The sequence below is a fragment of the Phyllostomus hastatus genome, unplaced genomic scaffold (genome assembly GCF_019186645.2).
Source record: "Phyllostomus hastatus isolate PE091 unplaced genomic scaffold, TTU_PhHast_1.1 phas_scaffold_21, whole genome shotgun sequence".
Lineage (NCBI taxonomy): Eukaryota > Metazoa > Chordata > Mammalia > Chiroptera > Phyllostomidae > Phyllostomus > Phyllostomus hastatus.
The window spans coordinates 20,353,614-20,369,065 of NW_025334017.1; the positions used below are offsets into that span (position 1 = coordinate 20,353,614).

General features: G+C 39.5%; 1 protein-coding gene across 2 annotated transcripts in view; it reads left to right on the forward strand.

Moving 5' to 3' along the window:
- The first annotated feature begins 338 nt into the window (after window positions 1-338).
- The window catches only part of MTDH (metadherin), a 57,726-nt gene continuing 42,612 nt past the window's right edge, over window positions 339-15,452 (forward strand). The window contains exons 1-2 of one of the 2 annotated variants that reach the window (XM_045861032.1): window positions 339-1,079; window positions 13,842-13,943. In XM_045861032.1, coding sequence (XP_045716988.1) covers window positions 699-1,079; window positions 13,842-13,943 — 483 coding nt within the window. In that variant the 5' untranslated portion in view covers window positions 339-698. The remainder of the gene's footprint in view (window positions 1,080-13,841; window positions 13,944-15,452) is intronic. The other variant, XM_045861033.1, reaches the window with a different exon arrangement.

Genomic DNA, 15,452 nt, shown 5'->3' on the forward strand with positions numbered 1-15,452 from the left:
CCTGTGACCCCGTTCCTCACTCCTCCCCCTCATCCCCCCCCCTCCCCTGCCCGCTCCCCTGCTTCCAAGGGAGCCCCTCCCCAGGACTCAGTCAAAGCGCCACGTCTCCTAGCTCCCAGCCACCAGCCCTCCCACGGAGGCGTCCCCTAGTTAACCCTTCACAGTCTCTGGTTCAGAGTCAACGGTCCCCAGACTTGGCTTCTCCACCAACCCCGAAAGAGTCACGGGCAACCCCACCAGCCGCGCCCTTATCCCAACGGCTGTCAACCCGCCCGGCTGGCCCGCTCTCACGTCACACCCCGCCTGCCCCGCCCCCGGCTCCCACGTGACCCACGGCCCGAGCCTGTCCCCCTGGCTCGGCGGCGCGGATCGCGGCCGGAGCCGCCATTGTTCCGCCGAGGGAGGACAGCTGGGCCTGGCACTGGCGCCGAGACGCCGCTTAGCGGCCGCCACTGGAGACACTCCGTCCCACCGCCCCCCTTCCTCCTGGCGGTGGAGGAGTGAGATTGAGAGGGGGAATTGGGAGCCCCCGCTCCTCCTGGCGGCAGCAGCGGCCGATCCCTGGCTTCAGCGCGAGGGGCGGCCGGGATGCGCTCGGCCTGAGGCAGTCGGCCCGGCCCTTCCTGGCTGCCCCTGACTCTTCCACGGCGTCTCTGCGCCCCAGCGTCATCCTCGGAGTCCCTCTGACGGGAGGGAAGATGGCTGCACGGAGCTGGCAGGACGAGCTGGCCCAGCAGGCCGAGGAGGGCTCGGCCCGACTTCGAGAAATGCTTTCGGTCGGCCTAGGCTTCCTGCGCACCGAGCTGGGCCTCGACCTGGGGCTGGAGCCGAAGCGGTACCCAGGCTGGGTGATCCTGGTGGGCACGGTCGCGCTCGGGCTGCTGCTGCTATTTTTGGTCGGGTATGGCTGGGCCGCAGCTTGCGCGGGCGCCCGCAAGAAGCGGAGGAGCCCACCCCGCAAGCGGGAGGAGGTGGCTACCTCCCCGGCCTCCGCTGCTGAGGACCTAGCCTTGCTGAAGAATCTCCGGAGCGAGGACCAGAAGAAGAAGAACCGCAAGAAATTGCCCGAGAAGCCCAAAGTAAGTAGGGGAGGAGCGACCGTGGAGTGCCGGTAGTGTAGGGGTGAGGGGCCCCGTCCAGAGAGGGGGAGGCCGAGCCCCAGCCGCTCCAGCCGAGTTAGAAAAGGAAAAGATTGAAATTAGTCCAGAGCCGGGACGCAGGGCTCCCCGACGGAAGAGGCGATGGGTGGACACGTTACTTGGGGGAATGGTGGAAACTCGGGAAGTGTCGGACGGGTGGGTAAGACAGTTTCGAGGAAGGAAGTTAGACTGTCTAGGGTATGTTTAAATAAAAGAGCCCAGAGGTCAAACCATTTTCGAGAACGTTAACCGCCAGAATAACATACCAACTCTCCTTGAGGCCTGCCGGGTAGGCTGCATGTGCAATGGGACCTTAGGGTTGCGTTGGGAAGTTCTGGAAAGACTGCGCTTGGAAGACAGATGTCTAGTTCAAGTCACATTGAGACCGTAGCCACTGAAGGAAATGTCGTGACCTAAAAACCCTGGGGCTTACAGAGGATTAAAGGTACCAAGGTCTAGACACGCTTCCATTTTAGTAGGAACTGTTAAAGGGAAATGGTTCCCCACTCTTATTCCTGTGAAGGTGGCCGGCCAATGGAGGCCACAACAGGAGCAAGGCAAGAGGGAGTGAGTCGGTTTTCTGGTAGACTTTCAGGTGCATGGCTCTAGGAGACAGCTAAGGCAGTTCAGCGAAGTGGTGTGGGAGGTTTAGAAATAAAGTGGAAGGGGATGACAGGGCAGAATGGTGCAGGCTGACAGGTTTTCAGGACCGGTTTACCGGACCACGTGTGGGAATGCAGAGGGCATCACAATTATGCCTCATGTTTTATTTCTGCTTTCTTTATTGCCATTTCTCCGTGGTTCTTCTGCTATATCTTTCATAGTTTTATTTATTTAAAAAGTACTTTACAGTTGAGCAATAGAGTATGAAGGGTGTGCAGAGCTAGAATCAGTTCCTAACCTGTTTTTACAATACATCCACTGAATTAAGCTCTTCACCTTTTCAATGCAATAGAGCAAATGTAATCAATGCCTTTACTATGCGAAATTTACTCTGGTGTTTGGCAGGATGTGGGAGGTATACATCGAGGTTTTAGAGGCAACCGTGGAGACTAGTGTAGGAGACAGACTCATAGATAGGTCTAATATTGCATGAACTGATAGTTGCTGTGTAAGTGTGAGCAGTGTTAATGAGGTTTGGAGGGTGTGAGACTAATTCCATCAGAAGAATTTGGGAAAGTTGATAGAGGAGGTGGGATTTGAATTCAAACTGAAGTAGTGAGAGTATTGTTGCTAACAGTACAAAGAAAAAGGCTATGTTAGAGACTTGACAGGTCACAGTTAGTGCATTATTAGGCCTGGATAAGTATTTACATTTTGAGTGTGGATTAAGAGGATGCAAGCTACATACAAAACCTAGAAAGGGGTACAACTTTGTCAATATGAATACTACCTTTAGTTAATAGAAGGAAAATAGTATTGATTTGGAGCATATGTAACTATATTTAAATGTGTAGAGAGCATCAAGGATTACCAGTTATATTATGGTGAAAATGGAGAACCTGGCCCCAAGATGAGGAAAGGTGATCTTGAAAAGACCACCTGTATTAGTAAGCCTAATCCCTGTATGGATGAAGCGGGTTGTGACATTTTCAAAGCCCTCCTTGAGATGTCTAAAATTTCAGATAGGCTAGACTCCAGTTGAGAGACAGGTGCCCCAAGAGCCCATCCCAAGTGCATGATAACTGAGATGACTCATCTGAATGAATAAACAGATCTTCTCTTAGCTTTGGGAAGAAAAACCAAATGGTTGAATGTTAATTGGGTGAGAAAATCTTTGCGTACCTAATAGTAAAAATGTGTTGCAGTTTGTTAACGTTTACAAAATTTTGGCCTTCAAACTTTTTTGACTGCAGCCTACAATAAGAAATGCATTTACATTACACTACCCTCCCATACACATATCACTTTTCTTTAATGATATGTGTGACCCACGAAATTGGTTTCCCCTGTGATTATGAGGCATGACCCACAGTTAAGAAAACCCTGCTTTATGGGGCCAAAAAGTATAAACTGCCCCCCCCCCCGTTTTTTAGTACTCATACACTTTGCACCGAGCCAAGTATTTACTTGGAAAAAAGCAGGATACTGCTTGCAAATTCTTGTAAAAATGAATACAGTATTCATGTTTCACTGAGAAGGGAATACAAAAATAAAAGCTCAGTTTCTCCCCAGGGAGCTTTTTACTCCACTTGTGGAAAAAGATATACTCACAAAATTAGCAGTGCAACCCCATTGTGGGCCCAGGTGACAGTGAAAGACACAATCCCAGAATTTGACTTTGAAAGTTTGTAGAAGCAGGATGGTGGGCGAGGCTGAAGAGACAGCAAAGGCCTAACTCCGTTAGCCTGGCAGAGATGGGGAACTCTAAACTTGAGTAAGGCATTTAACCTTGCTCTATTTAGCTTATCTTGTTTATAAATTGAAGATCTTAGTTGAGTTAAAACACTGCAGGATTCCTCAAAGTGTCACCCCTGACTTCTTGCAGTAGAGTTGCTTTGAATGCTTGTTAAAATGTGTAGATTCCTGAACCCCTCCACAGATCTTATAAATTCAGAACCTCTAAACTGGGTCCTAGGAATCTACATTTTTAACCAGCTTCATTGGTAAATTCTTGCCTGTTAGTTTGAAAATCACTCACTGGAATAGGGCCACAAGAACTATAGTATAGGAGAGAGTTCAAAGTGCAGTTAAGTTAAATCTTACCCATCTCTTCATTACTACATCATTCTGTATGCATTTTAGGATACACTTATTCAAGTGGATTCAGTAATGTAAACTACAGTTTTATTTTCTTTTATTCCATTATTTTTAGTTTTCTGTTAAATCATTCCAAATTTTGCAACATAGATTTTCAAAATTTGCTTCTAGTAGTTTGTTTTTATTTTTAGAGTTGGTGGTATTTAGCTTTTCAAATCTATTCATAAGTGTTTTTTGCTATTTTTATATTCAATTGGTTTTTATCTTCTAATAATATCTTGCCATAGGTCTTTTTTTAGGGCATGAATTGTAGTGTGTTCCCCTATTAAAAGTGAAGGGGGTGGCACTTTTCACTGTGCTTAGTTCTTGGCACATTTGAAAGTCATTGTTATCTTACAGGCATTTTCCATGACAGCTAGTTCAGTGTATTATTATCTTTTGAACTATGAAATTCTTTTTTTGGTTATAGTTTTTCCATTACCATTTAACCCCCTTATACCCCCTCTTCCCTGCAATCATCACACTGTTTGTTGTCCATGTCCATGAGTCCTTTTTCCTTTTGGCTCAATCCCTCCCCCTAGCCTCCCACCCATACTCCCACCTTCACCCAGTAGCTGTCAGCCTGCTCTCTATCTATGAGTCTGTCTCTGTTTTGCTTGTTAATTCAATTTGTTCATTAGATTGCACATATAAGTGAGATCATATGGTATTTGTCTTTCTTAGACTGGTTTATTTCATTTAGCATAATGTTCTCTAGGTCCACCCATGCTGTCGCAAAGGGTATAGTTTTCTACTTTTTTTTTAAAGATTTTATTTGTTTGTTTTGTTTGTTAATAGAGAAGGGGGAGGGAGGGAGAAATAGAGGGAGAAAAACCTATATGTGTGAGAGATATAGCAATTGGTTGGTTGCCTCTTCCACACTCCCAACCAGGGACCTTGCCCACAACCCAGGCATGTGCCCTGACTGGGAATCGAACTGGCAACCCTTCGGTTCACAGGCTGGTACTCAGTCCACTGAGCCACACCAGTGAGAGCTAAAATTTTCTTTTTTATAGCTGAGTAGTATTCCATTGTATAAATGTCTCATCATTGTTTTATCCACTCATCTACTGATGGACACTTGAATATGAGTATTAAACAGGCATTCAGTAAAAAATTTTCACTTGACTTAATCTGAGCAATGATTTAGATGGACGTGAGATCTCAGATAACTGGTCTTTAACTATCATTACTTTGGATTTCAACTTGGAAGCATATAGCCAGGATCAACTTCAAAAAATTTTCAGTTTAGTAAACAAGTTATTTTTCTATTAATGTAGGAATTTTAGTAAAGATTTGGCATAATACAGTTGGCAGTGTCTCTAAACTCAATGAATGAAAGAGTAGTATTTTTGTCTTATTTGCTGCTGTATAACTTTTCACAGTGCTTAGCACTCAATAAATAATTATTGAATACATTATATATATGCATAGTAAGATGTCCCACCCAAATAGTTCTACAACTTGTGTCTATTCTTCGTGCCTTATGAGCCACCTTTTTATTTTTACATTGAAAGATGGCTGTGTTTGCTTCTTCTGGCTAAAATTTTGTAAGGTTCATTTTTCTACAGCCAATAGGTCATTCTAATAATATTCAGTGTTTTCTGTAGTCAGTACTTCTGTTCCAGTTGCACTGTTGCTGCCCTACATTTGGGCTCTAGTACATTTTGCTTAGGTTATCCTAACGACATCCTAACTGGTTTTTCCTGCTTCCTCTTTTTGTTGCCAATCCTTTGTACCCACTCATGTCAGTTAAATTTTTTGAAGCCTAACTGTAATCAGGTGACTTTCATGTGTTCACATCTTATCATCAGTTTCCCCATCACCTTTTGAATAAAACCTTGCCTATGACATGGCATTCATACTTATTCGTGGTCTGACCTCATCTTAGGTGTATCTCTAACTATACCCCTGAGGCATTACTGTTAGCTAGACTGTGTATTTCTTTATTCATAGTATTTTCTTTTATTAAAAAGTCCTTCTCTTTATCTCTCTACAGATTTCTACCTATCCTTCAGTGAGGCACAACTACAGTGCGGCCTCTGCTATAAAGCCTTCCCTACCTCCCCAGAGTTACTCTTTTTATATGTTTATTTTATATGTTTTATGAGAACTAAAACAGAAGGCAGAGCGTTGCCTGGCTGGCAGCATGCCTGTAGGGTGACTCAGACTTTTTTTTGAAGCTCTGTGCTTGTCCACAAATGATCGGGAAAGCACCTCTAGTATTGATTTGGAAGTTAGAAATAAATTTTAGTGAGTAGGTGAACTGGCCAACATGGAAATCCCAAATGCTGGGGATTGACTGTATATTGGTCTGTATTTGTAACTAGACCATCCCTCTCCTTTTCAAACCTCATGTCCAGGTATATACTTGATATCGCCAATTGGAAACCTGACATTTGTCTCAAAATCTTTTTTAAAGATTTTATTTATTTTTTTAGAGAGAGGGAAAGGGAGGGAGAGAGGGAAACAGCAATGTGCAGTTGCCTCTTGAGTGCCCCCTACTGGAAATCTGGCCCACAACATAGGCATATGCCCTGACTGGGAATCAGACCAGCGACCCTTTGGTTCTCAGGCCTGTGTTCAATCCAGCCAGGATTGAACTACACCATTTGTCTCAAATTTTGACATCTCCAAAACAATTCATAATTTCCTGCCCTCTCCTGGTCTTCCCTATTTTTCTAGGTGGTAAATGAATCTACCATCCCTTCAGTTTTTCATGCCAAAACTCTAAGAATCATTCTTGATTCTTCCTTTTTTCTCACATCCTTATGTCCTCCTTACCTTATAATCAGGAAGTACCATTAGTTTTATCTCCAAAATATATATTCAATCTGACTGCTTATTTTGCTGTCACTGTAGCTCACTTGTACAGCAAGTAGCCTCTGTTGACTGCCTTCAGTCCTTTCTCAACACCCTAGTAAGGAGTCTTTAAATAAAAACGAATCACCTGATCTTGTCTAAAACCAGCCTTTCAGTAGCTTTTGCATTTTGAATCTAGATTTTCCTATATGGCACAGCACCTGCTTTTCTTTCTAAGCTGATTTTGAGTTAGTTTCCTCTCATTTGCTACTCCCAACTATAGTGATCTGTTTTCAGTTCTTCAAACACTCTCACAAACCAGTGCCTTTACATGAGCTATTATTAACACTCATCCCCATGTTTTAATCAGCCTTTAGAGCTCCCCTTCCTAGAAAAATCTTTCCCTGATCACCCTATTGAAATAGGCATCCCCTTCTATTTTTGGTCTCAGTCCCTTGTATGTTTTCTTTATTATAGTTATTTACAGTTTGTAAGTTATTTATTTATATATCCATTTAGTTTTTAGTGGTCTTTTCCTCTACTAGCTTGTGAGCCTTGATATATAATGGCAAACAGTGCCTGGCATATAAAGGCCTTTGATAATTGTTGAACAGGGTACTTGAAATGACATCTAGTTTAATTGGATACTCTGTTATTGGGCTAATAAATTTGTCTCTTATGTATTTCCAGTAGAATTATATCTTTTATTCTTAGACTGTGGTCTTGCCGTATTATCTCAGGTATTAGTAAAAGGTAAATTATATCATTTGCCATGTACAGGGTTTCCTTTTTACCTTTAAGTCATTACTTCCCTTAGTTTTAAGTCTTAAAAGAATATCATTTGATTAAGAAATCCTGAGTAAAACAAATACTCCTGATTTTACAGAAAATCTTGAGGTTCTGAGAGATTAAAGTGACTTATCCAAGGTCATAGAGTAAGAAAGTTTCAAAGATAAAACAATAGCCCAAGTACTAGTTTAAAAACTCTCTGTTATTTCCACTATACTTCTCTGTTTCCAGTATCCTGTTCCAGGATAATACATTGTATTCAGGGAACAAATTCAGTTTTCCTAGTGAGTTACAACTTTCTTTATTGTTTTTAAATTTTACTTTTAAAATCAGAAGTTTCTGTTAAAAATTACAGTGACTTTTACAAAAGCTCTAGAATTTGACTCCATGTATTTGGTTTTATGACATTTTTTATCTGTCATTTATTCTGCCAGAGGCCTGGCAGGGAACACCTTTAATAGTTCTGAGAGAAAAGACCTTTACTAGTTGCACTCATCTTAGATACCAAGAGCAGCAATAAACCCTCTGAATACTTATTTCTTTTGTGATTTCACATTATTGATTTTCACATACTATTTCTCAAGGTTGTGAAAGCCTTGAAAGAATTTTCAAATTACTATTATTATTCAAACACAATCAAGAGACCTAAATGAGGGATTGGTGTTATTTGACCAGTTTTAAAGTTTACTCTTTTCTCTCCAATTATGCTAGTTTTCAAATTGTTTCACAGAGTGCCAGTATCCCAGACAGCATCCATTAGGGCCCAAGAAAGAAGTATGTGGATATATGTCTGCTCTATGACTTGTAGTCCTTATATCAGTGCCCAGCAGATAGAAAACCTTGAAAACCAATGCCGTATTTAGTTTTTCAAAGGTTCCCTGTGGCATGATTTGGCCATGTGACAGGGAGAGAATATTATCTCTCTATCTTATACAAGTAGCCCTGAGCATCCCTGATGCAGTTATTTGGATCCCTGAAGAGTGGAGTTTTTGGCTAGCTATGTAGAAGGCTCAAGGATCTTTTTTTACCACTAAAGGAAATACCTCAGGATATGTAGCAAGATTTTGCAAATTTGAATTATAGACCATATTTGTAAGGTGGTGCTCTGAGTTATTAAGAGTTTAATTTGGAATTTGGGGTTGAATTGTAAAATGTTAGTAAATTACTGTGACCAAATCCGCCGTTTATGTGTATGTTTAGCTTATGTAATTGATATGTACACAACATTTGGCAGACAAAAAACACAGTTTGTGCTTTCAGATAAGTGACAATTTGTATCAGAACTCTTTACAATTAAAACTAAGAAACTGACCAAGACTAGGTCTTGTCCATTAAAAGAGATAATGCATATAAAGCATCTAGTAAAGCTCTTGGCACATGGCAAATACTTGGAAATTATTAGTTATTGTCACATTATTTGATAGTCTGATCTATCAGCTAAAGATGATGCCTCTTGAATTTCTTGTGAGAAGGGGGCAGGGAGCAGAGTATACATTTTGTCTTGTATGTGCTAAGTGCTTTTCTGTACATGTTTTCCTTTGCTGGGTTCTAAGCTTCTTGAGGGCAGGGATTGTGCCTCACTTGTCTTTATTTCAAGGGTTCTACATATTACTCTATTGTGTTCACGTACTGGATATTAATTGAATGAACACAAGTGAATATTGTGTAATTTTCTTAGAAAATGATGAAACTACAAAGTCTTTTAAAAAGAAAGATGACATTATAGATGCCTCTAAAGCAAGCCTGGACTATTTCTAGCCTCTAAGAGGCTATATTTACTTATCATTTGTATTCCGTTAATTTCCCAAATAAATTTGCCCGGAGGATTGGGCTTGAAGGATACATGTGCTGGTTTTGGCCCTCTTGACCATCAGGACTTAACATTTATTTTGAGCTTGTTAGCATGAAAAATGACCTGAATGCTGGAATGTGAGGATATGGGCCACCATAGAAGTTTCTAAGTAATTTGAAGTCAGTGGTTTTTACATTTTGTAGCTAGAAATAAAATTTACACAACTAAGTGAAAATGGGATTTAAATGGTTTAATTTTAGACATCAAATGTTAAACCTTGTGTATGCTTACCTCAGATATAGAGTCTTTTGCAATTTAGAACCAATTGAACAAGTATGTAAAGGCTGCTCAAATGGAGTAGAAGTCTATTAAGAATATCTTCTTATTCTAAACTTTCAAATTCCTGGAGGGCAAATTTCTTTCATATGTCCTTGTTCCTGAGGTTCCTACCTCAGTGCCTGGTACTTACATACTTAATAAGTGTTTATGGAATTAATAAATTGAAGACTGATTCACATGAACTTTTCTCCTTGAAGTCAAGGGTTATTTAAATAAGACCATGCTCCCCTGCTATGGGCCCCCCTTCTCCATTTTATATTCCCTGTTGTCAGCCAGGTGTCTTTGTTGTGGTTTATCACTGCCCCTCTCAACGTGCACATGCACACACAGTATTCTTTTGTGAATGTATTTTTTAAAAGGATCTGCCATAGGATTTGGGGAAAAATATAATAAGACAGACATGGTATTGCCTACAAGGAGTTTATCCACATGAGAATGACATTTTTCTGTTACTGTTTGATTTTTACCAAATTTGAAGGACATTCTTCAGTGGTCTATTTTAAAATATGGATTATATGCTGTATATGAAATTAACTTTTGTTATGTAAGGGAGCACCTCAAAGTTTTCCCGAAAATTTAAAACTAGGTACAATTAGAGGCCCATGTAATTATTAATCTGTACAAACACCGTGTATTTTATGGCTCTGTGATTAGAGAAAATAACACTTTCGTATAAAACCCAGATTGGCAGTCACATTGGATTTGAAGTAGTGGTTTGCAATTTAGTTGCTTTTCATGTGAGCAGGTCTACATAATATGCTTTTATTTAGGGATTTGCTAACTTAAATATGGTTAATACATTTCCAGGACAGGGCCCTCTTAACCAGCTAGTGGCAGAATAAGAGGACAGACTAGTGTTGCTGGTGGGTAGGAGAGGCTCAGCTGCCATGGTGTGTCCTCTTTTCTTAGCACACAAGGATACTGTTGGCTTTACTTTGAGGATAGGAGGCTATTGTTTCATGGTATCGGGCATTTGTGGGGAGTTGTTGATGACTTATGGAATCCCAGTAATTATGAGAGCTATGTAAAGCCCAAGGGTTAGTGAAAAATTGGGAAATGTGTATAAGCCAGAGAGAAACTTTACATGAGCCTTTACATGAGTTCGTTTTGCAAAGGAAGTAAAATTGGCAGAGGTTGGAGTGCTTCTGGCTTGCTTGCTAAGATCAGTTCAGAGCCTATGAAATGGAAACTGATTGTTTCCACTGCTGATCACTCACTGATTGAGGACTCTGGACTTTGTGTAAAAGGAAAGATTGTTTCATCTTTCACTTGGGAGGCTGTAAAAACACCATTTGCAGTTTTTCTCAAAGGAATCGCATTTAGTATTTTAGTAAGTTAAGATACAGTTTTTAACTACTTAATTTCTCATCTTTCAGCAGTTAGTAAGTAATTTAAATGACTCATTGTAGTCATTTATGTGAGTAAAATGTAGGTGCTATATCAGTAACTATGATGAAGAGTTTCCTGAAGGGATTACTTAAATGAAGTTTTTGCGATGTAAGCTTTGAGCTGCCAGTTAAAGAGATGGAAAACTTGAATTGGAGTTGCAAGATCATTCAGTTGGTAAGGCTTACTTAGAAAAGTGAGGCTGACCGCAGGAAATTAGAAATGGCAAGTTTGGCTAGAGAGTATAGTATGATCTAAGAAATTGCATGAGAATTGACAAGATGGTAATATTGGAAACTAGACTTAAAGTTTTATATTCCTGGTGTAGATATGGCTCTAAGTCCAAAATCCTTTTTGGAGTATCTTTCTTTTTGCACTGCACCCCTCTGCCCCACCACAAATGCCTTCCATGTATATGTATCCCATATGTGTGTGTGTGTGTGTGTGTGTGTGTGCGTGCGCGCACATGTATATATATGTATATATGTATGTATATGTATGTATGTGTGTATATGTATGTATGTATATATCTCCCATATCTATATACCCCCACACACATACACATATACATATACATATACGTGTGTGTGTGGCCTATCCAGAAAGTATCCAGCCTTTTATTATGAAAAATAGAGGCATTTATTGAAAAAGGTACAAGAAACATTGTACATAAGACAATGATGCATAAGTCCCCTTCACTAGACGCACCTTGGGACCTCACACAGTTCTCCCAACTACCATCAGCTGCCCCATTGTATTTTTTCCTGAATCTCATTAGTGGTCTGAAATTTCTTCCCTTTCAAAGGCGATTTTAGTTTTGGGAGAAGCCAGAAGTCACAGGGTACCAAATATGGGTTGTAGAGGGGCTGAGTTACCTGGGTGATTTGATGTTTCACCAAAAAGCTCTGCATGAAACATGATGCATGAGCAGGTGCTTTGTCATGACAAAGCTGCCAATCACCAGTTGCCCATAGCTGCAGCCTTCTGCATCATCCGAATAGTTTTTGCAGAGGAATGTCCAAGCTTAATGCAAAATTTGATTCAGATTTGTTCTACTCACTCACTCCATTTGAATGCAACAGCCACATAGTACATATGCTTACTCAACAGTATCTACCACCCCCACTGACTAGTACAATAAAGTCATCATTATTCACATATGCACATTCCAGTCTACTCTGCTTGGCTGCCAGGTTACATGATGTCTGCAAACTGTTCTGGTTATATTAACAATGACTGGACTTTTTCCGGACATCCTTCATATACTTATTAGAAGAGGCAGCATTAAAATGGCAAAACAGTACAGAAGAAAGAGTGAGGAGACCTGGTTTTGACATTAGCTGTCTGACTTTAAAAAGTTATTTAAAATGCATTTGTTTGACATACATGGATCACTTACTGCCTGCTGCTTAGGTTCCAGTACAGATGCAGGGAAAAGAATCCTCTCTCACGCTTTCTGTCTGTCTGATTGTGGCAGCCAACAAGGAACGGGAAATACAAGCAAACACAAACAAACAAAAAATCATGGGGTTTTTTACAACTCAGATTACTTTGTAAACAATTGAAGAGCCAGCTTTACTCCAAAGAAGACTCTACAATATGAGTTTTCTTTTTTTTTAAATGTTGCCTAAGACCCAGCAGATTAAATTTGGATTAATAAGGAATTTAATCAGCTACAAAACAGCTTTTGTTTTGATTTTTCTGCCATAAATCTTTGGAAGCCTACAAATTGTGCTTTAGAGTAATAATGGTCTCTTTTTCCAACTGCACATCCCTGATAATTTTGTACAAATGCAGATAATGTCACATTATAGAAACTTTTGAACAGTCATGTTGTTTTCTTGAGTATAGCTCTGCTATAATGAGTTGTCTGATAGAAGTCTATTCTGCCAGCTGGAAATAAAGCAATTGAAACTAGTATATTGATTTACTAATTTACTGTGTTAATTATGGATAAGTGAAAGAAGTAGTGGATCCAGAAAGAAGAGGTTAGAATACAGATACCTGGGCACCATTCTTCAAACTCCTGAATCTAAATAGTGATGGGGCTCATAGATGCTTCTTTCAAAACAAAACAAAAACTAGAGATTGTGATTAAAAGCCAAATTTTGGATTCACAGACTTAATTCTACTCATTAACACCTTGAAGTGTTATTTTATTTTAGGAATGTTAGGAAAGCTGAGGTAGCCTTTGTAAGCTGTGGCAGTGGGTTTGTAAAGCTTCTTAATCTCAGAACAGTAGGGCCATTAGATTATAGAATTATAAGGATCACTGGAGGTTACCTAATACAGACACCAGTAAACTGTGGCCCGTGGACCAGATTTGGCCCTCCACCTGTGTTTTATTGGGACACAGTCACACTCATTCATTTATGTGTCATCTATGTCTCTATCTGGCCCTTTACTGAAAAAAGTTTGCTGATTTTTCAATAGATGTAGAAATAAGATAAAATGATTTCTACATCATTTTATAGATGTAGAAATAAGATGTAGAAAAAAGATAATGAGTGAAATATTCTGAGACTACACAGTTAATTAGTGGTCAGAGTACAAACACAATTTAGTTCCTTGTCCTGCTTTCATGCCATTATTTTTTGTTCATGGGACTGATACCTGGGTGAGATCAGAAAATATATTTCTGGTACAGAATTTTGTTTGTAATTTCATTATTGCATTATAAAACACAGTTAATAAGTTATGCCATCACATATTGGATAGCATGTCTGAACAAAGCCCTTTTTAATTTGGGCCGGGGGGAGAATTTGATTGTAGTATATACTATTTCCTGAGTACGAATCTTCGGTTTGATCTGCCAAGCAGTCTGATAACAAGAGTCTTTTTTGTTGCCTGTACAGCCAAATGGACGGACTATTGAAGTGGCTGAGGAGGAAGTTGCCCTAACTCCTCGAAATGTAACAGCAAAGCAGCCATTAGAGACGGATAAGAAAAATGAAAAGGTAAGTTTGGCATTATATAAAATTAGATGCAAGGCTCTTAATAGAGTGACATAAAAAATGATGCTTTTCTCTTTCACAAAATTATACATATACTCCCACCTCCCTTAAAGAAAAACTGAAGATCTGAATTAATTGTAGCAGATGGATGAGTGGTGAAGTTTCCAGACATGTGATATACCTCTTATTTGAAAACAGTTGTATTACCTTTGTTAATAGTGCATTTCTGGTGTAAAAAGCTTAGTAAAATTGTCATATAGTATTCTGTTGTGACATAGTTTGACTTTTAGTTCCTTTTTTTTTTTTTTTCCCCCAAAAGAAAATCCTCTAGTATTCAGGTCATTATTAAAAGGTTTGGATGTGCACTCATAAGTTTTCAAGTAAGACAATCTAACATATTCCATAAATGATACATTCCTAGGATTTATTTATTTTCCAGTTGCCAGTGTTAGAATTGACCCATTTTATTTGACTTAATCTGGTTTGTAAATAATAAAATATACAAGAAACTGTTAACAGTGTTTCTGTTGTAGAAGAGAGAAGTTCCATTTAATTCCATTTGGTACTCCCTCCTTTTTTCTTTCTTTAACCCTGTGGGCGCATACAGGAAACTCTTTTACAGGAAAAACAACCAAAATCCAACCACAAATAGGTCAATGGCTTCTAGGAACTAGGGTGCAGCAGGTCCAGCTCTGTAGGATAAATGGTATGAAATGGTTGCTACAGTTTCTTAATGCTTACATTTTCAAAATGTCTAAAGAACTGGTGAAATCAATTCTCCCCTTGTAAACTAGTGAAATTGGTCTAGGGCTAAGACAGCTGCAGGTAGGATGACTTAATATGAAAGATAGTTGTGGGAAAGAATTAAATTTATGTCTGACTTTGCTTCGGGAGAAAAATAAATAGTAAATGACAGTGTTAACAAATAAGCATATAGTTTAGGGATTATGAATTTATACTATGAGTAGTTTATATGCTTAATATGGACTTCTACTTCTCCCATGTAGTATTTCCTTCTTTCTGGGCTTTCTCTCCCCACGAGTGAACATTTTATACCCTGCTTCCACTCCCTGAATTATTCTGAAAAATTTGTAGTTGGAATAATGAATGAACTACCATATATCTCTGATTGATTGATTAATCACATATAGTTTAGGTGTATCAGGATGTAGAACCACAGTTTGAAGTTTATAATTCTGAAATTTCTTATGGTAGGAAATAATTATAATAGTTGACAATTGTTAAGTATCTATAATATGGCAGGCATTGTGTAAGGCAAAGTATGTGTATATGTATGAATGTATTTACATGTATCCGGTAGGGAGCACTTACTGGGTGTATTTTAAGACTTTATAGAATATTTATACACATATTTTATCATCGCAAGAACACCGAGGAGGTGGTGTTATACATATCTTACAAAGAAACCTGAAACCTAAGTTATCTGAGTTATTAAAAGTACAGTTTGTTCTAACCCAGACCCATCTGACTTCAAAGTCTGTGCTTTTTACT